This window comes from Corvus hawaiiensis, chromosome 10, assembly GCF_020740725.1.
Source record: "Corvus hawaiiensis isolate bCorHaw1 chromosome 10, bCorHaw1.pri.cur, whole genome shotgun sequence".
Lineage (NCBI taxonomy): Eukaryota > Metazoa > Chordata > Aves > Passeriformes > Corvidae > Corvus > Corvus hawaiiensis.
In genome coordinates this window covers 26,802,336-26,830,255 of record NC_063222.1, presented here as the reverse complement: position 1 = coordinate 26,830,255, position 27,920 = coordinate 26,802,336, and the positions used below count along the sequence as shown (strand labels likewise).

Genomic DNA, 27,920 nt, shown 5'->3' with positions numbered 1-27,920 from the left:
CTGCCGTAACGAACACAAGATGGCGGGCGGGGGCAGCGGTGCCGTTCAAACCCGCGGGCCCGGCCCCTCCCGTCCCAGCCTGCCCCGCGCTTTTTCTAACGAATTTCGGTTCGAGTTCGCTGTTTCGGCGCCATTTTCGAGTGTGGAAGCGGCCGAGCTTCTACAGCAGCTGGAGCCGTCCGCGCTGCCGCCGCCTCGCCGGGGCAGGGAGCCGCCGGGACGAGCAGGTACGAGCTCGGCGGGAGAAAGCGATGGTGGCTCGCCTCCGGGCGGTGGGGTTGGGGGGGCTTCGCGGCGGAGGAGGTGCCCTCAGGGGGCTGCCCCGGGCAGGGGGTGCTGAGGGGGTGGTGCTGATGGGGAGAAAAGAGATGCTGGGAGTGTTGAGGGGGAGAAAAGGACTTTTGAGGGGAAGGTGCTAATGAGGAGACAGGGGGTGTTGAAGGGAAGGTGCCGAGCGGAAAGGCTGGAGGTGTTGAGGGGAGACAGAGGGTGCTGAGAGGGGAGATAGGGGGTGCTGAGGGGGAAGGCGAAGGTTTGCCGAGGGGATGGCGGGTTCTGCCCCGCGCCTTCTTTTCCCACTTCCCTCCTCGCCCGGAGGGAGCAAAAGCGGCGGCAGCGCCTCTCCTCGGGCCGGGCTGCCCCGCTGAGAGTCCCTCCGAGGGCTCCAGGCACGGCGGGTCCGTCCCGGCTGCTGTCGGCACAGGGTTTGAGGAGGGGTCACAGAGGGGCTGTGCAGCCCAAGGTTCCCGCTGTGCCCTTAGGGACCTCCGGGGACCGCGGCTCCGAGATCCGCGGAGGACGGGGAAGTTCAGGGACGCGTTTGGGTAGAAGAGAGACCCGATTTTAATCTGCTTAGAGCAGGGACCTTCCTAGCCCCGGCTCTGCCTGCTGCTTTGATGGTTGAAGGATGGGAGAAAAATGCCAAGAAAGCTCTTAGCGATTGGCCATTCACTTAAAAGAGTTGGACTCGATGGTCCCTTCCAACTCGGAATATTCTGGGATTCTGTGACTTGGAAAGAGCGTGACATGGGTGCAGTCGGGCTCCTTAGGCTTTAAAAAAGCCCCAGATTTGTCACTGACAGGGCTCGTCGCTATCAGATTTAAGCGGCTGTTAATAAGGAAGCTTTTCTGTCCGTCTCTGGCTCTTTTTTTCGCCATCCCCGTAAGGAAAACGGCGCTTGGCAGGAGAGATGCTTGCACCAAACACCTTCGAGCTGGCTCGGGGGAGGGGCTGGGCACGAATTTGTTAAATTTGTTAAATTTGTTAGAGACTATGTGGCAACTGATTTATCCCGCTATGAAAGCTGAGGTCAAGTAGTTCGGCTTGTTCATTCTGGTGAAGTATCCGAGGGGGGGAAGGGTTGGGAAGGTAAATAGGTCTATATTGCACAATTCTGTTGGAGTGGAGCAGTTTGGAAAAAAAAAATAATAAATAAATGTGCTTTGAGAGGCTGTAATTGTCTGAGACAGCCATTGCGGAACACTTCTGAACGGGGGCATAGACTCAAATTGCCTGAAAATGAGTTCTGTGTCTCATTTCCCCCCTCCCCCATTGTCCCAAATGAAGGACTCTCATGAGAGTGTGGGTTGGGGGTAGGTCTGAAAACGTCAAATGATTGGCACCAATTGTAAGATGACTTTCTAACCACGTCAGTTTTTTATCTTGTGAGAAGTAAACTTTCTCATGTCTGTTTTTCTGGGAACTCACTTCGCCACTTGCTGCGATTTCAACTCTTTGGGGAGAGTTTCGCTCCTCACTCGTCTTTTCTTCTCATCGGGTGCTTTCTCTCCACCCGTTTGGGGAGCTGTGCTGAAGTGCTAGCTGATGGCATTTGTAATGCTCGTCCTTGCTCAGATCGCTTTAACATCCCAACTAGATGAAGGTATTTCGTTTTGCTTTCTCTGTGAAATGCTGAATGCTGGCAGGAGGGGTTGTGTTGTATTTTATGAGCAGAGTGTGTTGATTTAGATTATTTAAGAGTCAAGTCTTTGCTATAATTACGCAGGTCTTTTGTTTCTCTATCTGTTTATCAATCTCTATATATACATACAAATATTTAGCACGGATTATTGAAAGTAAAATGAGTGTCGGGTCGGAAATATAACGAGCTCTTCCAGGAGAGTAGAGACATGTGGCTCCTCGGTTTTTTATTCAATGTGTCTTTAACTCTTTTGCCCCCAGCACCACGGTGGCTTTCAGTGAGCAAAGTCACTGCCCTGAACGTGTCCACACGAGTTGGCAGCAGGTAGATCCATGCTGTTAAAACAGGTTAGGCTCAGCCCCTCGTTTTGGGGAGTGATGTATCTTAAAATATATCATGATGAAGCTAACCTCGATATTTTGTTTCAAGTTTGGATTTTTGTCTTCTAAAAATCTCCAGTCTTAAGTTTCTAAATGAGTCAAACATCTGGGCAGAGGTGTAGGTAAATTCCTTGGGGTGTTGTAGCTCAGTGCTGAGATCACGGGGTTTTCTTGTTTGTGTTAGCGAAGGAGATAGAGCCCTTCAGTAGTTTGATTGCTTGGAATGGAAGGAGAGCAGCCAACAGGGACCGTGCCAGGCAAGAGCACCAAAACCTCCACTGCAGCCCATGGAAAGGGCAGGGAGCCCTTGGAGGAATCCTCCAGTGACATGGAAGTGGAAAATGAAGGCACCAGGGAGCCTGGCAAAGAACCTCCCCAAGGTAGGTCTGCTCTGGCTGTGTGGTGCTGATTGAGCCTCCTTAGCAGCAACTTGAATTTTCCAACTCTTCCAGATGGGATTTGCTCCTTTCCCTTTTACAATGTAATGCTGAAACCCCTGGCAAATTTAAATTGCTTTTTAAATGGTCAGAAGGCTTTCAGAGCATTACAGGGTTTGGCCCAGTACAAGTGCAAAAGCAATTTGTAGACTTTCTCCTATTAAAGCCTATTTCGGAGCCCTGATCTGGAACATTGTATTTAAGATTGTGGTACAACAGCAGGATTTTTCAAATTTATAGGCAGCCAATGGTATGGGATTTCTTGGAATGGAATAAATGTCAAGTTTATTTACTTAACTCTTAAAATGATTTGACTTTCTTTTTCATGAAGCAGTGTATTTTCTTGAGTTCCTTCAGTTGAGCTTTCGCAGAAAAAATCTGAAAAACCAGCAGCTGTGTGACTTTTTAGGGAGCTAGATGTGCAGTTCTTAAAGGCAGGTATTTGACAAATAGATGAATACATTGAAATAGGTGGCAGAAACTGCTGCCTGTTGGAAGAAGGAATTGCTGGTGCCTGGGGAAAAGCTGCTCTGCTGATATCCAGGGGGCCAGTTTGTTTTCGTAACAAACTTCCTGTCTTTGCAGAGCAGCCGTGCTGTCATTGCAGCTTTCAGAGCCTCGTGCAGAGATCCCCAAATCTTGTACAGTGACTCTGGAGCACGCCTGAAATGTGGCTTTGCACTTATTAATTACAAAGGCTTTGCCTGCTTCAGATTTGCAGATTTATTGTGATGGTTGGAGCTGTTGGAATTGCAGGGGGCCTGTTAAAGTGTGTTGGAATAAGAATTACATAATGAAAGAACAAACCCAGCGATGGGATATCTTAAGTAGCTCTTAAAAAACATTTTGTTTGTGGAAAGAATTTTAATTCCACTCAGCTCATGCTAATAATTACAGGCCAAAATGTAGCTTTGATTCAGACAGAAGTGATGTTTGCTTTTTTGGTTGAACATTTTAAAAGGTGTCAAATCACCGAGAGCTTATAGTTCCTTTTTTTTTTTTTATCTTTCTGTTTATTTGGATGGGTTTTAGCAGCCTCAGATGAGGTGGTGGATAATCGAAGTTTAGAAGAGATTTTGGGTAGCATCCCTCCTCCCCCACTGCCAGCAATGACCAGTGAACCTGGTGCTCCTCGGCTCATGATCACTCACATTGTAAACCAGAACTTCAAATCCTATGCAGGGGAGCAAACTCTGGGACCTTTTCACAAGGTATCTTTCTTTTACCTCAAGTAGTTTTGAACTGAAGGTAAGGCTTCACTGGGTGCTATTATTCCTTCCTGCATTTTCATCTAAGCTGACCTCAAAATAACTGAAAAGATATTTAAAGTTTAGAAATATTTTGATAGTAATATTCTAAATTCAGTAGAGAAAACAGTTAAGTGCAACTTTCCAATGCTGTGCAATTTTAATTTGTCAGCACAGCTTAGAAAAGCTCACTTTTCTCTTGATTTCGTTTGCTGGAGAACTTTTAGGGCTGTGTTTGAAGAAAGAGAATATTTTTGAGTGCCCACAAGAGACTTACGTGGCTGAGCATGAAACTTTGCTTGTGAAGCCTGCGAAGTGCAATGCTTTGGGTTAACCCAGTTCAGCTGGGAAAGCTGAGCTGAGGTGTAAGGCTTTTATTCGCTTTTACCTTTGGCTACAAAAGCTGAGCTCTCAAACACTTGCATGCACGAGGAATAATTGTGTTTTAAATGGGTGATGGACACTGAGCAGGATTTATTTCCCTTTGAATATCACTTTTTTCCCCTTCTCTGTGCAGCGTTTTTCATGCATTATCGGGCCAAATGGCAGTGGCAAATCCAATATCATTGATTCCCTGCTTTTTGTATTTGGCTATCGAGCCCAAAAAATCAGATCCAAAAAACTCTCGGTGCTGATCCATAATTCTGATGAGCACAAGGACATCCAGAGCTGTTCTGTGGAAGTTCACTTCCAAAAGATCACTGACAAGGTATGTATGATTCCAGGCACAACAGGGGAGCCTGGGTTTTTCCTTTAACGATCTGAAAAACTTTTAATATTTGCTTATTTTAGTTGGAGCTGGGGAAAACTTCATAACATGATTCGTTTACCTTTGGGATATAAACCATCAGTGTTAATTAACTTTAAAAAATCCTCTGTTGAGTAGCGCAGCTCTTAAAATATTAGTAAGGATTCTTTTTTTATTTGCTGCAAGACTAATATGTGTTATATGTCTGTTAAAACAGTTTAGAAATTTCTAATAATCATTTTAAGAAGAAGTCGTTTTAGGTTTGTAATCTCATTTACCTCAAGTACATAAAACTTATTTCTGCAATTAAAAGAATGAAATAAAAATTTATAAGTCTATATTTGGACATGTTATATATTCTTAAATGTATAACACAAACGTGTATTAAGAAATAAAACCTATTTAAGCAAAACTTTTCAAACCAACTAGAAATTATTTTAGGTTATCTAAATTTAGAAAAATATATAATTAATCTGAAACTTATTTACACTTTATGTACTGTAAACATGCCTGCAATTTTATAACAGATTTTTCAGCAAGAATTCTGGACCCCACATTTTACCACTACATTTTTTTGAAGCTGATATTTTGTTTGAATGAAATAAAAAGTGTTGGCAAATTTAAAAAATATTTATTTTGCTTGCTGCTTTGTATATTGATAAAAACCTTAGCACTTTTTTGTTGATTTATTACAATTGTGGTACAAAGAATTTATTTCCCTTAATTTAAATTTCTTTTTTGTGCACACATCCAAACTTTTAAATTTAGGGTCAACCAAAAAAGTGGGAAGTGTACACTGAAATTTCAAAAATGGTGGTAATAAAGTGGCAGCATTTCTAGCCTTTTTTTAGGAACTGTTTGAAAAGACATTTATTTTTTTTCTTTTTATATTTGTAATAACCAGATTCAAAAATTCATCTCTTTAATTTAAAAACCAGGTTTTTTTTATTTTGTGTTAACATCCAGAAGCTGAGTTTGATTTAAAACCCCTCTGTATGTACCAGAGAGCAATTTGAGAGCTTTTGGGGGTTAATCTGGGCAAGTTTTAACTTCTTAAAGCCTGGCACCAGCTTTATTTTGGCTGCTGCTCTGGAGGTAAATGGAAGCTCTCTTTTGAAGCTGCTGATGTCACATTTGTCACATCTTTAATGTTTGGCTTTTTTATCTTGTGCAGTTTCTCTTTGGAGCTGCTGAGCTGAAAGCAGCTCTGGAGAAGACGAGCTGCAGATGCAGAGAGCTCTGCAGTCCCTCAGGGCTTCCCAGAGTCACAGCCCCAGGCTGGGGGACAGCACAGCCCCTGGAACCTTTGGCATTTCAAAGGGAATACATGCAGCATTTTCAAAGCAGTAGCTGATACTAGAGGTGGGAAAGGCATCAGATGAAGGCAATTCAGTTGAAACAATTCAGGGTTATTTTTTGTCCACTTCTCAAAGGATCTTTTTGTTTTGTTTTTCTCTTTTTTTGAGAGATGCAGCTCCCAATTCTACAACTCAGAGTCCATGATAAAACCAGATCATGATAAAACTTATCTACTTAATTGTGAAATAGGAGGTAAATACACAGCTACAGTAATTGTTTCTCTGGCTTTGTGTTTCCTCAAAGCAGGAAGGAGATGATTACGAAGTCATTCCTGACAGCAAATTCTGTGTCTCCAGAACTGCCTATAGAGACAATTCTTCCAACTACTACATCAATGGCAAGAAAAAGACATTCAGAGATGTTGGGATGCTTCTCCGAAGCCATGGAATTGATCTGGATCATAACAGGTTCTTAATTTTACAGGTTGGTGTGTGAATAAAACCGATTTGAAAGTTGTATTTCCAGTTAAAACTCTAAAAAATGCAGGTTTGACATCTTGCCTTGGAGGCCTTGAAGTGCTGTAGCAGCACATCATGGTTTGCATGCTCTGCTCAAGGTGCAAATCATTATTTGCTGCTGTAGAAATTGAAGGCAGAAAAGCAGTTGGGGACCCTGATGTCCCTTTTTCCATGAGGGAATTGTGATCCTGACTGGAGGAGTTGTGCTCGTTCCGCCCTAGCAGCACGTAAATATTGGCGTGTAAAATAAACCTTCAACCCCAATATTATTGTGCTGCTTCAGCGTGGCAGAGACTCAGCAGCTGGGGTGTACTTGTAGCTAAATGGTGTCAATATGAGTTTAAATTTTAATTGTTTAATTGTTTCATCTACTGTTGTCTGCAGCTCTCCTATGGCATGGTTTTACTGAGAAGGGAGTGTGGAAAAATGAACTGTGCATAAAAAAGTGCAAGAAAATCGCCTGAATTGTGTTTGTTGTTTACACTTGTTTAACAGCTCCAGAAACAGCAAGTTTATAACCAATTCAGCCTCTGCTTTTAACAGCAGTTTTAACACAACCCATACTGTAAAAATAATCACAATTTGTCAATATAATATCGTTTATATTCACATTTGACCTTCAAATTCTGACACTTGCTTCTGTTTGCTGTTTTAAAGACAGACTGAAGGGGAAAACATTTATTTTTTTCTAGCTTTTAAATAATGAGAATTTTGCTACATGCCAATTGAAATGTAGATTGATTTACAAGTATTTAAATATTAATTCCATTAAATAACTATTTCAGCTATTACTTGTAATTCCTAACAAGTCCCAAGTCTACTCTGGAGAATCATAGCCTAGAAATCAGTGATCAGTGGGAGCTTCCCAAGGCCTGAAATGTTTTAATAGAGTTTATTTTAGGCCTGTTTCTGTCAAAGGAGCTTCCAGTTCCCCTCTGAAAAGACCCAAAATATATATAAAAACGTGTAGCTGGGTGGCTGTGCTTGCTTCACTTCCTCCAGGCTTTCTGTGCAGTCCTTTTTTACAGCTACACCCACAAAAAGAGGATATCTCTGTTTGCAGGTCTCCATGCCAATTAATTATTTCCTCCCAGCACTTTATTCCTGTGTTTTCTGATTCAAGATGGAGCGGGAAGCACCTCCAAGAAAACAACTTGGAGTAAATACACCCTTTTTTCCATACAGTTGTTCTCAAATCTCATTTTGCCAAAATTTCCAGAAGGAAGAAATGTAAAGTGAAAGATGAAGCAGGGTGGAAATGCTGGGGGCAGAGATACCCAAAGTTCAGTGTTGGAGAACACTGGGAGCAGGGGAATGGAACATTTGGAATTATTTATTAATTGATTTTGTATTTTTTGCTCCCAAATGGGATTTGTTTTCTTCTCCCACAAATTGTTTCAATGAGGAGAGCACCCCTTTTTTCCTAAAAGCTGCAGTTTCAGGCTTTCCACCCTACAAAGGGAAATAAGGCGAAGTAGAGCCAATATTAAGGCACAAACCAGTGTTTTCCCACCATAATTTTTTTCTTTCATCCCACCAGGCTTTGTCTCAGAAACTACACTGGGATTTTCTGGTTTTTTTAGCCCTTCTGACTGAGGGCAGGGCCTTTCTCTTTACCTTTTTAAAGTGAAATCCACTGACCTGACAGTCCAAAGCTGAGTATTTCCACTTGGGAAATGCAGCAATATTTTCCACAGAATGACAGCAGAACTTCAACCCCCAAATCCTAAAATTTATAGCTAGAAGCAAATAAGACCATCTAAGGCTGTGGATTGTTATCACAAAGATTGCCTTTTTTTCCTCCCTAATGTTTTCCAAATTATTTAAAATTGAAGGGATAAATAACAGGTTTATTTGGCTTTTTCTCTTTTTTTTTTTAATAGCAAAACTAAGAGTTTAATTAAACTAAGTTTAACCAAGTATTTCTCATTCAAAATAAGTAGTAAGTCTCTGATTTTTCACTATATCAATAGGGTGTGGTTGAAATATTTTGTTTTGGATAAAAATATTAATTAAGGATTATCAAATGCTGGTTTGGGTGGGTGATGGAATTCACTGTTAGTACTAAAGAAAATGTTGTAGGGGAACATGTCCTACATGTAGTAACAACACCTTTAGAGCTTTGATTTTATCTTGCTAACATAACTACCATTACTCAATGGAAAATATTTGCTTTTTAGAAGACTGCTTAAGGTTTTTTTGCTTTCTTTTCCCCCTTTCACCCCCTATTTTGCAATGTTTTTCTGCTGATTTTGGTGCTTTTTTAGGGTAAAATTTGAGAGCTGAGTTTTGACTGAGGTATTTCTGCTGATGCCAAACTGAAAATATTAAAAGCAAACTGCTGACTTCTGTGAATACCATTACAAAAGAACACCTGTGGAAAAACAGAAAATGTGAGAGTAATTGAGTAGTTCTAGAAAAATTACAAATTCTGTGCCTGAACTTGCAAATTGAAATAAATCTGGTTTCAGAATTCTTCTAGATCCAATGGGATGTTGCCAGCACAGAACAGGAGTTTGTCACTTCTGTGATCCTTAACTCCCAGCACTCCATACTGCACATTTTTAGTAAATTGCCCTGTGCTTTCAGTACTTCAGGAATAAACAACTATTTTGCATTACTATAATAATTAATATTTAAAATTATTATAAATATGATGCATTTTTAATGAGCTTGCCAGAGCCTGAAACTGCAACAGGAAAAAGTGCATCTTGTCACTTAAAAAAGAGTGTTTGGTGGAAAATCTGGCACCTTGCTGCTGCTTTTCTGTCTTCCCCACCTACTGCTCCCATTCCAGGAACTTGTAGAGGTGTAAAGAACAACAAATAAAATTATTTAGCTTTCACTGAAAGCCTTGGAACCCTGCTCTGCCCAGGCTGACAAACTCAGAGTAAGTATTTGTGCTGTTCTCTGTAGTGACTCCTGTGAAAGGTTAAAAAACCTCAGCCTCTTCCTCCTGCCTGGTTTCCTCTAAGGAATGATGAAAGAAATGGGAGCATTTGAGGGAATGTCAGGTTTGGAAGTGCAGGGGGGAATATTTGGGAGCAGAGGCTATGGCCACCTCTGGGATGGGCAACGTAAGAGGAGCAGGGTCACCAGAAAAGGTGGGAAGGCAAAGTGGAGCTCCCCAGGTAACCCCCAGCCAGCCCCTTTGCACGTAAATATTGCAGAATTCATTCTGTATTCACAGCAGCAAACTTCTGAGTTGATTTTAATTTATTTCAGAATCCTACAAACAAATTGAAACTGCTTTAAGTCAATTTTGTACTAATTACCGTGGTATTTCACTTGTATATATGTTTGATAGACTTAATTAAAATACTCTCCTGTAATCATAAGCAGGTATAAACAACTGCAGAGATTTTATTTGGGTGTATTTTGTAACTGATTGGAGTTCAGTCTTATCCTGTGGCAAGATGAGGTTGCAAGAAAGGAAATTCTGTCAGGTTTTTTACCTGCTCATGTGTGGAAACAACGTGGGAGTCACTTCCAGGGGAGTGGGGAGGAAATGAGGGAGAGATTTTCCTCCCCTTTGAGATAAACCAGAAATTCCCAGTTGTTGAGGTCTGTGCTCCTGATGGGACATTGGAGCTGAGGCTATAAATGGGATTATAAATGGGATTATTAAAAAACTCTGCTGCCAGCATTGGAGGTGAAGAGAGGGTTGTTCCTGTAGGAAATGCTGCAGAAAAACATGGAAAAATGGGAAGAGAAAATGAGTGGTAATTGAATGGTTTCTTTAGAACACACCAATGACAAATCAAACGTTGCAGGTTGGGTTTGCTAATTCCTGATTTAAATTCCAACGTGACTCTAGATTTGCACTCACTCTGTGCTCTTATGTTAAACACAGCAATGTCCTTAAAACCTCTAGAATTATTTCCAGAATGCAGATTTGTAATTTTGTGCAAACAGCTGAATTTTGTATAAAGGCTCATTCTGAGTTTTTCCTCATCCCTGGGCAGTGGTGACATTGTAGATTTTAATATGTACATTTATTTTTTATTTGACTTTGTTTCCCACTGATCTTACCTGGGAAGGCAGAGCATGAAGTTGAGTTTTTGGTGCTTTTTCCCCTCCTGTGTATTCACTACGTGATAAAATTGAAGGGTAAAAATGAGATAGAACTGCAAGCGTTAAATAATAGCAACAATATCATGGAAAAACAGGAAAAAAAAATCCCAAAACTATCTGTTGTAGCCTACAAGAGCTGTATTACAGCAGGAGAATAATGAGGTTATGGGAATGTTGGCTCTCTCCATACATAGCTTCCAAAATACATGGATGCAGAATTGGAATTCATGGGCAAAGCTTTGTGAGATGGGAGTATGGCTCAAAATAAATTGAAGATACAGAAATGTAGGACTTATTTTTGCCATTCCTTACTGTACTCCTGTTTAAAAAGTGAGAGCTACCCTTGTGGTAAAGTGGGGAAAAAGCCCCAAAGCCAAGTGTGAGCGCATAAAAGAAAAATCTTAAAATTGAGATCTGGGAGAGAGGGTGCAAACAGAGGAAGTTGCAGGCAGGGAGACACTTGCCTCATTTTGCTGCCTAAAGGCTTTCTTAAGAGCAAAATGCACTTTTGGTGCCTTGTTATCAAGTAATTGATGGCACAAAATGGCCAGGAAATAAAAATGTAGTGAGAAAACAAAATTACACAACATCCGGGCTACTTTTTCTCTAGATTTTACTGCCCCTTGACTTTTGCAGCAGTTCCAAGTTGTGTCATACAGGTGGAACTGGAGCCGAATGAGCAAAAAGCTGAACCTCAGGTGTAGTAACTTCATAGTAGTGCTGCTTCTACTCTGTGTGCAGGAGTTGGGGTAAAGAACTAAAGGAAAAACAGGAATTAGTACTGGATTTTCTCTTTTAAGTCCCTAGAAAAACAGGTTTATAATAAACATTCCAGCTGTTTTAATGTGGTTTTCCTTCAAGCAAACCCGGTGTCCTTGTGTCCTTCTGGCTTTGCTCCTCGTGATGCTGAGGTGTTTTCAGCTCCTGTAGAAGCTCTTGCAAAATCTGTTCATGCTCCTTCAGTGTTGGAGAGAATTGAAATGTTGCTGTGCTCTGGAAAACAGATTAAAATATAACATGGCCTTTTAAGAGAAGTTTGCCCTGTGCTGGGTCACTTTTGTCTCATATTCCATGTTAAAAATTAAGAAAATAATTGAAATTGGGTTGTAATTTGCATTGATTAAGATGGGTTTTTGTCATTTGGACAAAAAAATAGCAGGTTTTGGCTCTGGCTGCTCTAATCCTCTGCAAAAGTGTGAGTTAAGGTGGCTTTTATAACTACAAACACTGCTTACATTTAATTTGTAGTACTGCATTTGTAGTACTATTTCATCACAAATATCCCTGCATCTTGTGATGCTTCATAAATTAAATGATATCCTGATCACTGCATTCGGATATCACTTAAACCCATTTCATTTATGTAATGCCATAAAGTTGCAAACTAATTTATGTAATCACTCTAGTAAGCAAATTAAACGTACTTATTGAAGTAAAATTATTGGAATTGAGCTGTAAAAGGTGGTATGATTGGATTACAGTAAAGTTTGCTGAGGCTCAAAGATTTTGGTCTCAATAAGAAAACTTCATTTATGGGGGTTTAAAAAGCCTCAAAACTTTGTGTATTATAAAAATATGCTGCTACTACAGTGAAACTACTAAAATATTGTTCTGAATTTTAAAAAATTGTCTTAATACCAAATATTCTTAAAAATACTAAGTATCATAGTGACAGTTGTCATGCATGAAATTTTCTGGTGGTTTAATCGGATTTTGAAACGAAATTACCTGGTTTGACTGGTCCCCAGCCCAGGGAAGGTTTTTCTTATCTATAATTTTGCATTTTCTACAGAGTCTTTTCTCTAAAGCCGTTTTTCCTGAGCACAACTGTGATTTTCACTTCAGTCAGATGTCACATTACTCCATGTTTGAGTAGCGGTGAAGAGCTCCCCTAAAAAAAACCCTCCAAAACCTAAACCACCACGACTGCACCACAAAATTCCCCTCAGAAACCACCCAAACTCCCCATAGCTCCTCCCCAGAGCACGGTGCACTCCCAGCTACTGCATTCCAAGCTGTCCCAAGGTCCTCAGCACTGGATTCTAAAGCTGAGCTTAAGACAGCAGCAATTAAGTGACGATCCAAAATCCTGGGAAACTGTTTTTATGTCCTTGGTGCCATACTTATTCTGTGGGACATTAACAAAGAGCTCTGGGAATGCTGTAGTGACAGTTTAGACAAAACTCAGGGTGTTCGAGGTGCTGCCTTCCCAAAGCTTTTCCCAAATATTCGGGGTGAAAAGAGAAGGCAATAATCAATAAAAGCAACCATCTTCCTAGGTTCTCCAGAAACAGCTCATCCTGCCTGAGGGCAGGGATGGATGGGATTTTGGGAAGCAGTTCTTGGCTGTGAGGGTGGGATGGGGCTGGGATGGAATTCCCAGAGAAGCTGTGGCTGCCCCATCCTGGGAAGTGTCCAAGGCCAGGTTTGATGGGGCTTGGAGCACCCTGGGACAGTGCAAGGTCCCCTTTAAGGTCCCTTGCAACCCAAAATATGTTGTTTGCTCTTTATGAAGAGTTCTCAGGTTGCTGTCAGTAATTTTTCAATGCCAGAGACTTTTTGCCATCCCTGCCTCTTTCACACCAGAATTTTGGGATGGAATATGGTGGCTGTATCCTGAAACTCCCTCATTCCTGTTAAGCACCATGTGCAGGGCACAAATGCCCCACACCCCCAGTTACACCACTGGAGGCTGGGCCATGTCCCTGCTGGGATTAGCACTTCGTGCCATTCACACTCCATAGCTCTGGAAAACAAGACCCACTCCCAAAGGGCAAGGAAGGTTCTGGAACACAGTGCAATAAATGGGAGTTACTGCTATAAGATCTTGTTTCTAGACCAGTGTAAGAGTTGCAGAAAAAGCCTCATGAGTAAGTCAGACCTTCCCTTTATCAAGCAGTTTGATAACCTTGTTTAAAATTCCAGTCCTTTTGTGTCAGGAAACACTGGATAAACTCAGGTTAGAGCTGTTCTAAGCTGCTCAGCTGTGTTTTTCTGCTTTTAGAGAACAGGGGTTGTGGGCAAGTTCAGAATTTTAGACCAGTGATGGAACCTGCTGCTGGTGTTGCCAGTCCTGAAACTGCTTCTAAAGCTTTTCTTCTTTACTTAGGTACAATAGAAATTTAAGTTCTTAAATTGAGGAAGTATCTTAAACATCCCAGCTGTGAATTATTCAGCTGTGCAGAGTTGAACAGGTTCCAAATTGCTGGAATTTATTCCTCATGCTTTTCACTAGAGGAGCCACTTCCAGCTGAGAAGGGCTCTTCCCTTATTTTACAGCCTGGTGTCAAACCAGGTTTGTCCTGATTTGCCCCAGGGCTCAGCTGATTGCTTGGAAATGTTTCCCCAGATGGTTGTGTTGTAGGATTCCCAGTGCTTGTTCCCTGATAACTACCCTGAGGAATTCTGTGGAAACTGGTGCTGGGATGTGTGTGCATGGTACACCTCTAACTTGTGCTGTACCTGCATCCCTATGGATCCACATGGATGTGGAAGGCTTCATGCTGCAGAAGCTGAAATTTGGTTTTTAATTCCATTTAGAGCTCTTGCACTGAGTGTAGAACCTTCCCAAAGGGCTTGGTGGGTGTGGAAACATGGAATCACAGGATGGTTTGGGTGGGAAGGGACCTTAAATTGCATCCAGTTCCACCCCCTGCCATGGGCAGGGACACCTTCCACTGTCCCAGGCTGCTCCCAGCCCCAGTGTCCAGCCTGGCCTTGGGCACTGCCAGGGATCCAGGGGCAGCCCCAGCTGCTCTGGGCACCCTGTGCCAGGGCCTGCCCACCCTCCCAGGGAACAATTCCTTCCCAATATCCCATCCAGCCCTGCCCTCTGCCAGTGGGAAGCTGTTCCTTGTGTCCTGGCACTCCATCCCTTGTAAAGAGTCTCTGCCCATCTTTCCTGTAGCTCCTTCAGGCACTGGAAGGTCACAGTTCAGTCACCCTGGAGCTTCTCCAGGACAGATCTGAGGCTGTTTTTTCCAGGAATTTTTTCCTTTGTGTGGGGGGTTTGGTTCCTTGTTGGCATTGCCCATGGCTGAGTGTTGACATCCATTTTGATTGTCTGAGCACAGCCTGCATTTCCTTTTTATTTTACACATTGCTCCCTCTCCTGAATCCCTGAGCCAGCGGGAGACAACTGAGGGGAGGAATTGGAGATTTCCAGGGGTTCTGGTGGGAGCCTTGGCAAAGGTGGGGGTGCCAGCTCTGAGAAGCTGCCCGAGCTCGTTCCCCTCATTGCTCAACAAATGTCTGCCTGCCCTGCCTTGGTTTCACTTTCAGAACATCAGGGGATTTCAAAATACAGAAAGAGCAAGGATGTTTGGGGGTTTCAAATTCATAATTCAAATAATGGGTCAGGTAGTGAGCACTGGTAAATAATTAGGAAACACTTAAAATTGAGTTTTAACAATGCAGAGTTGTAAAATCTGTTTGCTCTGTTAATCATTGTCAAGAAGAGCAGGTACAAGCTTTTCACTCTCCTTTATCAATTAAAACAGCTGGAAACCTTTTTATTTCTTAAAACTGGGGTGGACTAAACAGATTTCTTTATTATCTTAATAAATGGGATAAATATTAAATAATACTTTGTACTCTTACAATTTAATTACTAATTCCTAAATATTTTTATTTTTACCCTCAACAAGAAAATAATGTAAATATTCACCTTAGTGAGCTACAGAGAAACCCCACAACTGCATCATCATCTTTCTTAGACATGGTTAATTATATTTAGCCAAATAATAAAAAATTGATTCATTCCTTGCTTGTCCATAATTCCCATTTTTCCCTGTTAAATCCAGGGTAGGTTTGTGATTTACAACACTGAACATGAGGGGTGTAAACCCAGTGTAGAAACTTCTCAGTCCTGATCAGCATTGAGTTAAACCTTTCCTGTGATTGTTTTTCCATGGACGTAAACAGAGGAAATGCTTTAATGCAAGAAGGAAAAAGACTTCTGACAATCCCAGAGGAATTTAGGAGGTTGCACAGTTTCCTCCCCCATGGGCTGACAGGCAGTTTTGGGGAGAGAAACCACTCTTCTGTGGTGAGGGAGCAAATGGGTAATTAGGATTTTATATAATCCAGCAGCAGTTATTTACAAACTGATTGTTTGGCTTTTTGAGATGTGCAAGAAATAAAAGGAGGAGTTGGGTTGGGGTTTTTTGTGTTGTCAGATCTGCAACAGTAACACAAACTGTCCTTGTCTCTGCCTCTGTTTAATGCTTTCTAAATCTTATTTTTAAAAATCTAATTATTTTTAATATCACCTATATCACTTAAAATTAATGCTGTACATAAAGGAAAATTACACAAAAGAACCCTCATACCTAAAGAGTCCTTTTCTTTCTCCACCAAGGAAGCCTCAATTAAACGAATTACAATTCCAGTTCATCCATCAGCCAGGATTTTATGGACTTTCTGTTTCTGAAGAGACCCTTCAGGGACTTAGAGGGCTTGCTTTATTCTCATCTTCTTTTTTTAGGTTGGGGAAACACATTTTGAATCTTTAGAGAATGAAGGAATGGTCAGACCTGAAGGGTGGCTCCAGGACAGTTGTCACCACCTTGGAGGAAATTCCCATTGATTCTGATCTTTGTTTTCCCAAATAAATGTGAAGGTTGGACTTGATCGTGGAGGTCTTTTCCAACCTTAATGATTGTGTGATGTTCCAGTTTGAATAGGTTTGATTGCTGCCTTATTTTATTCTTTTTTTTTATAATGTCTCGTACTCATTCCATAGATTTTTTTTTCCAGAATACTTTCCCCACCCCAGAAAAAAACCCCTATTAAGAACAGAACCACCCAACTTTTGTTTCCCAAGGGGGAGGTGGAGCAGATTTCCATGATGAAGCCCAAAGGGCAGACGGAGCACGATGAAGGGATGCTGGAATATCTGGAGGATTTGATTGGATCTGCACGGCTCAAGGAGCCCATCCAGACCCTGTGCCGCAGAGTGGAGCTCCTCAACGAGCGCAGGGGGGAGAAGGTGAGGCTGCACCTCCTGGGGCATCCTAAACAAATCCAGGATTGTTCACACACAGCTCTCCGAGGAGAATTTAAACTACCCAGAATTACTGCTGCACAGATTGCTTTTGTAACGTTTGATTGATGCATTGAGTGCTAAAAGGACTAAAAAAAGCTCTAAATAAAATCAAAGTTCTTTTTCCTTGGTGTGTCCTAGGTAAATCCTGTGGCAGACTCGTTTTAAAGAGAAACAAAAGACCTGCAGTTGTAGGAATTAAATTAAAAGGGGCCAGTTGTAGGAATTAAATTTAATATGGCCAGTCAGAAGGTTGAGATAGAGAAAATCACCATAAAATTGCCTTGCAGAGGTAATTCCTGATCACCGTTTTCCAGAGGACTCGTGTCCTACAAAGGGTTGGGATTTTCTCCTCACGGTTTCCTCCTGTAGTGCTGGCCCTGCCTCAGCTCTGCCCCTCTGTTTTCTCCAGTTAAATCGAGTTAAAATGGTGGAGAAAGAAAAAGAAGCCTTGGAAGAGGACAAGAATAAAGCCATTGAGTTCCTTTGCTTGGAAAACAAAATATTTAAGGAAAAGAATAAGATCTGTCAGTATTATATGTAAGTAATTCTCAGGGTTTGGGTTGGCTTTAATGTGGTGGGGGTGCTGTTAAACTTTGCCTCAGCATCTCGAATTAGAAATATTTTGCCTTTCTTAACTTGAAATTATTGTTACCTTTTGATACCTTACATAATCCTGTTGTTACACTGAAGATTGGAAATAGAGATTCATTATGAAGATGGAGAAAAGTGAGGGTTTATTCTTGGTTTATTTCCTAGCCATGACCTAAAGAAACGAATAAATGACCTGGAAATGCAGAAAGAGGAAATTAGTGAAGAAACTAAAAGTATTAATGAGAAAAGCAGTAATCTTGCCGAGGAAACAAAAACCAAGAAAAAAGCTTTGAAAGAACTTGAGAAGTGAGTACTTCAGGGATGTGTAGTGCTGTTTTACATGGTTCCCACCAAAAATTTAAATTATCTGATAGTACAGTCACTTCTGGTACATCTAAATACACAAAAATGCATTTAAATTAATGCACAAAAATAAATTAAAGCAAATTCACGTTGGTTTGATTTGGTTCTGGGTAAGATTCTCAATTACAATAAGAAAATGTCTGATCTTTCCTAATGCATTTTAAATATTTCTTCATATTGACTGTACAAAAAAATAATTGGGAGATGATTTTTAGATTTGCAACCCTAGTCCTTAGGGGCATGGATTTGGAATTTTTTCCTGGTTTTCTCATGAATCATTTCTGCATAAATTGTGTTTCTTTAAAATTGCTTTGCCTGGGTGCTGATCCCAAATCCAGCTGCAATATTGACCCGCTCATCCTCAGGGAATTACTGGGGAGAGATGGGAATTATCAATTCTGTCAAGAAAAAAATGAAAATTTCTGAAAAGATGTTTGATATTGCTTGGGTAGTTGATCTTTTTTTGATGGACCATCACTTTTCCAGGGAAAATACTGTGCATATTGTAAATATTGGATGTTGTTCATCACAAAAACTGCGTGATATTGGTTTAAACTCTTTATGCTGACTTATTGAGCCAAGCTCCACTGGCATTATTTTTATACTGTATGAAATCATCCTTTTTTTCTTTTTCCCTTCAGGAAATTCAATAAAATCACAAAGTTCATAGAGGAAAATAAAGAAAAATTCACTCAGTTGGATTTGCAAGATGTGAAAGTGAGGGAGAATCTCAAACATGCCAAGAGCAAGGCTAAAAAACTGGAGAAGCAGCTTCAAAAGGACAAGGAAAAGGTAGTGGGATGGATCAGCTGGATTGGCTTGGAAGAGTGCAGTTATTTGTGGGAGAAAATGCAAAGGGCACCAATTGCAACAAAGAAGGTGGAAAAATGGGGTTTAAATTGTTTTAATCAGGTGTTTTAAGTCATTAAATCAGCCTGAGATTTTGTTTGCAAAATAATCACTGCAGTGATGACTCCATTAATGGAGTTAATTCATGGATCTGTGTCATGCATTTAGTCATTGCCAGCTGTTGTGATGTCTTTGGATCGAGGGGGGGACTTAGGGATTCAGGAATTCTGTTGTCCCAGTGGGAGAGGAAGTTCAAAGTCCTTTCCTGGTGCAGGTGGAGGAGCTGAAGAACGTCCCCTCCACGAGTGCCAAAGCCATTGAGGACACCACGGCCAAGAGGGAGCTGCTGGCAAAGGCCAAGGAGAAGGAGGAGGCCAAGCTCAGGCAGGTCCTGGCCAGCCTGCAGGAGGAGACCAAGGGAATTCAGAAGGAAAAAGAGGTTTGGACAGGCAGGAATTACCCACCTGCTGTAATAACTTCACTCTTCTGAAGGAAACCAGCACCAGACACTTCTAAAATGCCATTTATTGACAATTCCCCTGTTCCTTGTGGCAGTTTAGAGGAGCCTCAGTGGGAAATCAATCTTAAATTAATAATTACAGCTAAATCCGTCTTGGCTGCTTTTAGAATGTTCAAGCATCATCCTGTAGCTCGTTCATAGATTTATTTTAAATAATACACTCTCATGTTCTCCCATCGAAACATTGAAGCTAGTATGTTGCTTAAATAAATAAAGATATCCTGGAATGATCTGTTCCCAGCCTTTCCCACAGCTCTGATGTGTCTGTGAGTTAATGGAGAACTCCTTTAACACTTGGTGATTGTTGGTGCTGCTGTTCAGCCCCTGAACACCTGGAGGCTGGAAATTTATCCTGTAAATTTGCAGGGTTATTTTCTGGCCTTGAAAACGTGGATTCTCCATTTGAGCTGTAGTGTAGCTCCATGTGTAGGGCTCCTCCCACCTTTGAGAAAATGACACAAAGCTTGTATGGAAATGCTCTGTGATAACTCCCTGAAGCTCTTATAATGAGGAAAAGCCTTGTTTAATTCCCATCCATTCATGTTCATTAACGAAGGAACACTGGTTCTCCCAGAGAACAGAAGTGTTTCCTTCTGCCAGGGCTGTAAAAGCACATCCCATTTTCTCTTTCCCCTTTGCCCAGCCGATGGGCTGAGCTGTACCCTGGGATTTTTTTGCAGGGCAAGGAGAAGGAGCTGATGGAGTTCAGCAAGGAGGTGACCGAGGCCCGCTCCAGCATGGAAATAGCGCAGTCGGAGCTGGAGCTGTACCTGAGCAGGTACAACTCTGCTCTGGCTCGGCTCAGCCAGGCACAGGAGGCCCTGGACAGCACCTCAAGCATCCTGAAGGAAAGGAAAGCTTCCATCAGAGACATCTCTGCAAAATTACCCCAGGCTGAGCAGCAGCTCAAGGAGGTGAGACTTGACTTTCCCATTTCATTTTGAGTCACACACAAATCAAAGGCTCACTCTTTAGCAATAATTGTGGTGAAAATAAACCATAACCCATCTCCTCTAAAAGAACATTGAAAAGCTGTTTTCTGATACTCAGTTTGCTGGTGAAGCAAATATTTGATTTTAAACTTACTTTGTTAAGCCAATGTTGACTTAAATTAAATCCTACATATCCTTGCAAGGGAATAGATTGAATTTCACACTGAGGCATGGCTGGATTCCTGAGCCTTCTGCAGCGTGCTGAGGCCCTGGCACAGGGTGCCCAGAGCAGCTGTGGCTGCCCCTGGATCCCTGGCAGTGCCCAAGGCCAGGCTGGACATTGGGGCTTGGAGCAGCCTGGGATGGTGGAAAGTGCCCCTGCCCATGGCAGGGATGGCACCGGCAGAGCTTTAATGTCCCTCCCAACCCAAACCAGTCTGGGATTCTTTGAATTTCATTTCTTGCTCCTCAATCGTTCCCCAAAGAACAAAGCCATGCATTGAAGACCCCCTGAATCGAGTAGTTTTTGGGAGGCTGAGCCAATGTCTTTCTTTGAACCCCCAGAAAGAGAATGCCCTGGAGAAGCTGGAAAGAGAAGAATCTGGGACCAAGGATCTCGTGCGAAACCTGCGCCGAAAAGTAGAAGAAGCCAAAAGTTCTTTAGCACAAAGTCGCAGTCGAGGAAAAGTGCTCGAGGCTCTGCTCCAGCAGAAGAAATGTGGGAATATTCCTGGGCTCTATGGAAGACTGGTAAATTTTAGAAGGCTGTCACACTTTTAGTGTTAAACTTTAGAGGAGCTCAGTGGTGTTCCTGTGCTGAAGTGTGGGATGCCTCACTTCCCTGGCAGTAGGAGTTTAGAGAGGAGAGCTGTAAATCCTGTGGACTTGCTGTAAAAGAAAACATTTTTCAGTTCTTTCCAAGCAATGTTGGTTTAAAGTTCTGAAAATTCAGACCTGAGTTTTTCACTCCTGTTGCACGTCAGCGTAAATGTAAAAGTGCTGGTTTTGTATTCTGCAATCTTTTGTCCAAGGAGAATTATCTCTGCTTCAGAAAAATTAGTTTATTCAGTGTGTGGAGATCTTAAAAAGTGCATGCATGGGTTTATTGGGAAAGGACAGAACTCAAAGAGCAGCTCAGGTGCCAACTAATCAGTGTTTCCACCTCATCCCTCAATCCTCAGGGAGACCTGGGAGCCATCGATGACAAGTACGACGTGGCCATTTCCTCGTCGTGTGGAGCCTTGGACCACATTGTTGTGGACACCATTGACACTGCCCAGGCCTGTGTGAACTTCCTGAAGGCAGGAGGCATTGGAGTTGCCACTTTCATAGCCCTGGACAAGGTGAGTCCCACCCTTCGGAAAACAAATTATTTTACTTTTACTTGCAGTCTAATGACATTTCTTTTAAAGCTTTAACATCCTATAGAATAATGGAGTGACCTCAGCTTTTATCCTAAAGATTCGTTTCTTTCTTTCCTTTGTGGCTGTAGATGGCTGTGTGGGAAAACAAAATGCAGAAAATCCCAACTCCTGAGAACACCCCGCGGCTCTTTGACCTGGTGAAGGTGGAGGACGCCAAGGTTCGCCTGGCGTTTTACTTTGCTCTCAGGGACACTCTGGTGGCCAAAAACCTGGAAGAAGCCACCAGGATAGCATTCCAAAAGGAGAAAAGATGGCGGGTGGTAACCCTGCAAGGACAAATCATCGAGGTGTCAGGTACTGCAGCACCACCTGGAGCTCCACTGGAAGCACTTAGTGGATGATATTGCAGCCCAAGGAGTTCTCTGACCTCTTTTCATCCCTTTTTCTGTAGGAACCATGACTGGTGGCGGGAGAAAAGTAATGAAAGGCAGAATGGGCTCCTCAGTTGTGGTTGATATCTCGGAAGAAGAGGTTAGTACGTAATGGAAATGGAATTCCAGCAGAATTCCTTCGTTTGGACAGTTCTTACACACATGTGCCTTTCAAAGCAGCGTGAGCAGGAGCAATCTGGGATGGAAGAGAATTAACAAGGGGTTCCAAACCAAAATTCCCAATGTTAGCAGAGGTTATAATGCTCTGAAGTGCATCAGGGATAAAAGGGTTGTCCTGGGCAGGGGCTGCCCAGGGAGGTTTGGAGTCCCCATCCCTGGAAGTGCCCAAGGAAGGCCTGGAGGTGGCTCTCGGTGCTCTGGGCTGGGGACAAGGTGGGCATTGGGCACAGCTTGGACTCTGATCCTGGAGGGCTTTTCCAGCCTCAGGGATTCTGGGATTCAGTTTGTTCACAGCCCAGCCCATTATTTAATTTAGTCTCACAGTGATAGCTTGGACATCATTTTGGCATATCAGGGGACCGTTTGCTTTTCCTTCTGAATTCCATTTAGCTTTTAATCTGGAGCTGCTCTTCTTGTTTCTCACTGGCAGAGCTGACGTTCCCAGCACTCAAACTCCCCAAGCTGAAGTTTTTACTGCACTCTCCCCTGTGTTTTAAGAGCTGTTGAGCACAGGGATGAGCCCTGGTTTGGTTTTGTCGTGGTGACACCAGTAAATAATGCTCTCATTCTGTGTAGATCAGCAAAATGGAGTCCCAGCTGCAGAGGGATTCCAAAAGAGCCATGCAGTGTGAGGAGGAGAAAGCCCAGCTTGAAGAAGCCATAAGGAAACTGCAGCAGGACATTCGGGAAATGAGTAACACCTCGGAGAAATTCACAGCTAGTATCCAGGTGAGAATTCCTGAGCACTTCCCAGCCTCAGCCCCACACAGGCCTGGCTGGTGTCAAGGAGCTTTCCAAGGACAAGATTCCAGCCCAGTTTTGTGTTCTCTGCAGGGTTTTTCTGAACAAGAAATGTATCTCAGAAACCAAATCAAGGAACTCGAAGCCAATGTCGCTGCTGCTGCTCCAGACAAAACCAAACAGAGGGAGTTGGAAAAAGTCCTTGATGGTTATAAAAAAGGTGCATTTTGTGGAGAGGGGATCAGAGAGTAAAACTGTAGAGGGAGGAATGGGTTTGGGTTTGGGCATCAGTTCTATGTCTTGGTTTGGGACCTCATTTTCCTAAGAGGGATAAAAGAAACAAACATTGCTGACCAGTTCTTAAAATTTAACTTTTGAGCATCTTCCAATTAATTAAAAGCAAAGAATGAGCTCAGAATAGCTCCTACTGCACCACCTCATGTATTTAAGTACTCTGTGTACATTAACTAATCCATGCTGAGTGCTTTTTACAGCAGGAGAGCTTTGGTAGAGCAGTGGCAGAAAGAAGTTGGGTGTATTTTTTGTCACAGTTTACTCATCATTTGCCACAGCATAGAGAATATGTGCACTTCTCAATAGAGGAATAGAGCAGAGCTTAATCTGGAATCACTTCCATCACTTTACCCCTTCAACCTTGATGTCCATGAGCAGTCCCAGGCCGGCACAGTGCCCGTAACTCCCCTTTCCCATGGACAGATTACGAGCGCGTGGCTGAGAAAGCCGCGAAGATGGAAGAGGAGGTGAAACGACTGCACAAGCTCATCATGGACACCAACAACCAGAAACTGAAGGCACAGCAGGACAAAATTGATAAGATTGACAAGGAAATGGATGAATGTTCCTCAGCCATCACCAAGGCCCAGGTGGCAGCCAGGACTGCAGACAGGTACAGCACAGGGAGCTCCAGGCTGGAGCTGCACTTACTCAGTGTCTCAGCAGGGAAAGGGAACTCAAATTTTGTAGTTTCTAATAGTTTAAAAGTCACATTTAATCAGCATTTCTCTATTATTTCCCTGAACTATTTGTCTAATATTGCCTAAACTTCAATATTCAGAATAAAGTCCAAAATAGCACTGGATTGGATGTGCTGGAGCACTTCAAATCTGAAGGGATTGATTTTATTAGGAGGGCTGTCAGGAAATAAAATGGGGTCTATTTTTTATGGGAGCTCACCAATCCATAGAGATTCCAAACTCTGCAAGAACAAATTAAGTCATTTAGTGAGGTCTGGCTGCTGAGGAAGACAACTTTGTTTTCCTTGGATACCTCTGGAGCGTGGGAGTTGGTGCCTAAACAAGCACTTCCTCCTTGTTGTCAGTGAGACTGTGCTCCTGGATTATTTTCTGTCCCATTTGCCTCGTGTGAGGTACACAAAGATCCCTGTCCCTGGGCAGGAACCTGAAGAAATCCGAGGAGGCTCTGCAGCGCACGGAGAAGGAGCTGGAAGAAAACGAGATGGAAATGAAAAAGTTGACAGCAGAGCTGACAACGCTGGAGGACAAAGCCAGCGAAGTGATGAACGAGCGCAGGCAGGCTGAGGTGAGTCCTGGGGACCACTCTGGGCTCCAGGGAAATCAGGGAGAGGAGTTAAACCCTCCTTGGATCCCACTGATAGCCCCTTCTCTCTGCAGAGCAACCAGGCCACAGCAATGGTGTATTTTCATGTTTTTACACTCACCTGGAAATTTCTCCTGGCTCAGTTTAGGAAAAAACTTACGCCAGGTTTCCCCAAAGAAATTGCTGGGTTTAAAATTAGTTGCTTAACCATAAAATTTTTCCAGTTATGTGGGATTTTAGTTTCCCATCTAGATTTCTGTGAGAGAGGGAAAACCAGGACGGCTGAAATTCTTCCAAATAAATCTGGGATTTGATGTCTTTCTCTAATTAGCTAAAAATGAGTGTAGGACCTGTTTGATCCAGATCTGGGATGAAAGTACAAACTGCAGCATTTTCTCAGTCATTCCAGAATTCAGGGATCAGTTATAAATCCGAGAATATTTCTTTGTTTCCATTAATAGCTGTGAGTAAATTAAGTGAAAACAGACTTATCACCCAAAAAAGGGGCAACATTTTTGTAAGTGATTGATTAATGCCCTTTTCTGGGGCATTTTCCATTTTTCTCTTCAGGAAGCTTTGCCAGCAGTGCAGGAGGAGCAGAAAAATTTACTCCAGGAGATGAAAACTATTCAGGATGCTGAACATACGCTTCAAAGTGAAGCTCTGAGCATCAAGCTGAAAATGGAACAAATTGACAACCACATTTCCACCCACCAGGCAAAGGTTAAATACTGGCAAAAAGAGGTAGGAAATGGTTTAGTTCCTAAAACTTAAATCAGGGGATTGTGGAATGGTTTGGGTTGGGAGGGACCTTAAAGCTCCTTCAGTTCCACCCTCAGGGACACCTTCCACTATCCCAGGCTGCTCCAAGCCCTGTCCTGGCCTTGGACACTTTCAGGGATCCAGGGGCAGCCACAGCTTCTCTGTGGATCTCACAGAATAAACTCATTAGCATCCCCTTAGAAAACAGAGAATTTGGGAGAAAATTCCTCTTCAGATCACAGCTTATTGGTGTTTATGCAGGAACAGGATGATAGGATAAAGGGCTATTTATTGTCTTTTTCACATCCTATTTTAAAGGCAGTTGTGGGAAGAATCCTGGAGTGTTTGGAGATGGGAAACTTCACTGTACTAACCCAGAAAAACTCATTTTAGAAACAGCTCCACGTGATTAAAGCTTTCCACCACGTGGGTTTTGCATTGCAGATCTCCAAGTTATCCCTGCACCCCATAGAGGGCGAAGCCCCCGAGGAGCTGCAGGCGCTGAGCGAGGAGGAGCTGCAGGCGCTGCAGGAGCCCGATGTGCTCAGCAAGAGAATCGCGCTGCTGGAGGCGCAGCGCCACGAGCTCCGCCCCAACCTGGGCGCCATCGCCGAGTACAGGAAGAAGGTAAAGCTCCAGGGCCCTAGAATCCCTGAGGGGGAAGGATCCCAGCCTGGGCATTCCAGGAGAAGGGGGCCCGTTCCTCCTCCTTCCTTTGGAAGCTGCAGTGGAAGCCTGGAATTGACCTGTTCCTGTTGTTACCAGCTCGTCCTTAGCCAAGGGTGGAAGTTGTTTCTAGGAGCTCCCGTGTGCCTTTTGCCTTCCACACCATCAGTGTCAGGTGACAACGACTTCCTGGGATCTTGAAGTCTTTTCCAACCTAAATTCTGTGATTCTCCTGGGAATGTGTATTTAATAGAGTTGAGTCTTCACAGCTGAGACAGATGCACAATACCAGATTTTTTTCTCTCCTTACTCCAGTAACAGTGAACCATTCAACAGATGAAACATTTTTTATTTTAACACAAGTTTGTTTGGGGTTTTTTTCCCTCAACAGTGGAGATAGGAAAAGAGAGGTAATTTGGGGTTTTTGTTTGAGGGCTGTTGGCCAAGCTGGGGAAAAGGAATGTTCAAATGGTAGGAAGAGTGGTTTAAACTCTAAATTGAGGAGGCAGCTGCATCTAAGTGCCCTTGGGTCTGGTTGTTTTCCCCTGCAGGAAGAGCTGTACCTGAAGCATGTGGGAGAACTGGATGACATCACCAACGAGAGGGACAAATTCAGACAGGCCTTTGAAAAGCTCAGGAAACAGAGGCTGAATGAGTTCATGGCAGGATTTAATGTCATCACCAACAAGCTGAAGGAGAACTACCAGATGCTCACGCTGGGAGGAGATGCTGAGCTGGAGCTTGTGGACAGTCTGGATCCCTTCTCAGAGGGAATCATGTTCAGGTTTCCAAAATACTTAATATTCTATTAATTTTTAATCATCATAGTCCTTCTTTCAACCTGTTTTTAAAGTAAATGTTCATTGATCATCAGTGAACCAAGACAGGCTCAGTGTGGGCAAATAGTGACAGAAACCACAACTTTTTAGCTCTCAAATTCATTTCTTTCTCCTGGAGAAATCAGGAACTAAAGCAGTTGGAAAGCTCTGAACTCATTTCCCAGCACTTCTTATTTCCCAGGTCTCTTCATTCTGCCTGGGGAATGATGGCAGTGTTCTGTCATAAATGCTCCCAGGAGGAAATTCATTAACTGGGAGTTCAGCTGGGAAAGGCAGTGAGCAGTGGGGGTGAGGTGCTGCAGGAACAGCCCCGTGTTACCCCAGGCCAAGCTCAGGCAAAGATCAGAATTCCTGACACACCCACGCTTGCTTTGTTCCAGTGTCCGGCCTCCCAAGAAAAGCTGGAAGAAGATCTTCAACCTGTCAGGAGGAGAGAAGACCCTGAGCTCCCTGGCCCTGGTGTTTGCCCTTCACCACTACAAACCCACCCCGCTGTATTTCATGGACGAGATCGACGCTGCCCTCGACTTCAAGAACGTCTCCATCGTAGCATTTTATATCTATGTAAGTTCCTCAGGGCTTCATCTTCCTGAGATGTCCCTGCTCCTCCAGAAGGGACAAAGTGGCCTCACAATTACAGCCAGATTTAAAATCTGGGATGCTGGAGTTTTACTGCTTCCTCTTGAGAACTTGCCCCAAAACCATCAGCTACTGTCAGAATACACAGTTAGCTGTTACTGACGTCTCCATGATTTCCCAAGGTTCCTTGGATTCATACTTCCACGTCATTCCCATCAGTGTCTTTGATCTATAGCTTAATTAGGTTTTTTTTCATGCCTTTACAACTTCTGCCCTCACCATATTTAAGCAAAGCAAACCCCTTACATGGCTCCAGACCAGACTGGTAATTAAACATTGAACATTCAGTATTATTAACTTAGTTTATTGTAGTAATTTAACTTACTATTTCTGGTTTTGGAAATGGGTGGCAAAGATCAGGAGCAGCTACTTCAGATTAGGGAAACACTTGAAAGTTCCCTGCCTGCAGCTGTAGTTTTAAACTTGGCTTTGTGTGCCACGCCAGGACAGAGAGTTTTTGGGAATGCTGGGCACTAACACAAATCACTTCTGTTTCAGGAACAAACCAAAAATGCCCAGTTCATCATCATCTCCCTGCGGAACAACATGTTTGAGATTGCAGACAGATTAATTGGGATCTATAAAACCCAGAACACCACCAAAAGTGTGGCCACCAACCCCAAAATCCTGGCTGTGAAAGGACTGGAGGAACTTGGCATGGCTGGGTGCAGCGTAGCCCAAAAATAGGGAGGAAGCAACTTCCAGCCCTGTGGCTGCTTTTTTGTCTGATCTTATTTTGTATTTTAGACTTTGTTTTGTTTTGTAAATTTTGATTAAACTTTGTAAAAATTTGA

General features: G+C 42.8%; 1 protein-coding gene across 5 annotated transcripts; it reads left to right on the top strand.

Moving 5' to 3' along the window:
- The first annotated feature begins 110 nt into the window (after positions 1-110).
- Positions 111-27,920, top strand: SMC4 (structural maintenance of chromosomes 4). Of its 5 annotated transcripts, none has more exons than XM_048313869.1 (24): positions 111-227; positions 2,492-2,682; positions 3,772-3,950; positions 4,504-4,695; positions 6,340-6,516; positions 16,450-16,614; positions 17,081-17,208; positions 17,428-17,568; positions 18,267-18,417; positions 18,749-18,913; positions 19,675-19,908; positions 20,491-20,676; positions 21,108-21,269; positions 21,419-21,644; positions 21,742-21,821; positions 22,478-22,630; positions 22,736-22,862; positions 23,360-23,549; positions 24,058-24,202; positions 24,791-24,964; positions 25,427-25,609; positions 26,200-26,432; positions 26,868-27,051; positions 27,625-27,920. In XM_048313869.1, exons 2-24 carry the CDS (start codon positions 2,526-2,528, stop codon positions 27,811-27,813), a joined length of 3,921 nt encoding a protein of 1,306 aa, XP_048169826.1. In that variant the 5' UTR covers positions 111-227; positions 2,492-2,525; the 3' UTR covers positions 27,814-27,920. The 5 variants fall into 5 exon arrangements, with proteins under 5 accessions (XP_048169826.1, XP_048169827.1, XP_048169823.1 ...); XM_048313870.1 differs by having other exon boundaries at positions 2,487-2,682; positions 3,775-3,950; XM_048313866.1 differs by having other exon boundaries at positions 2,487-2,682.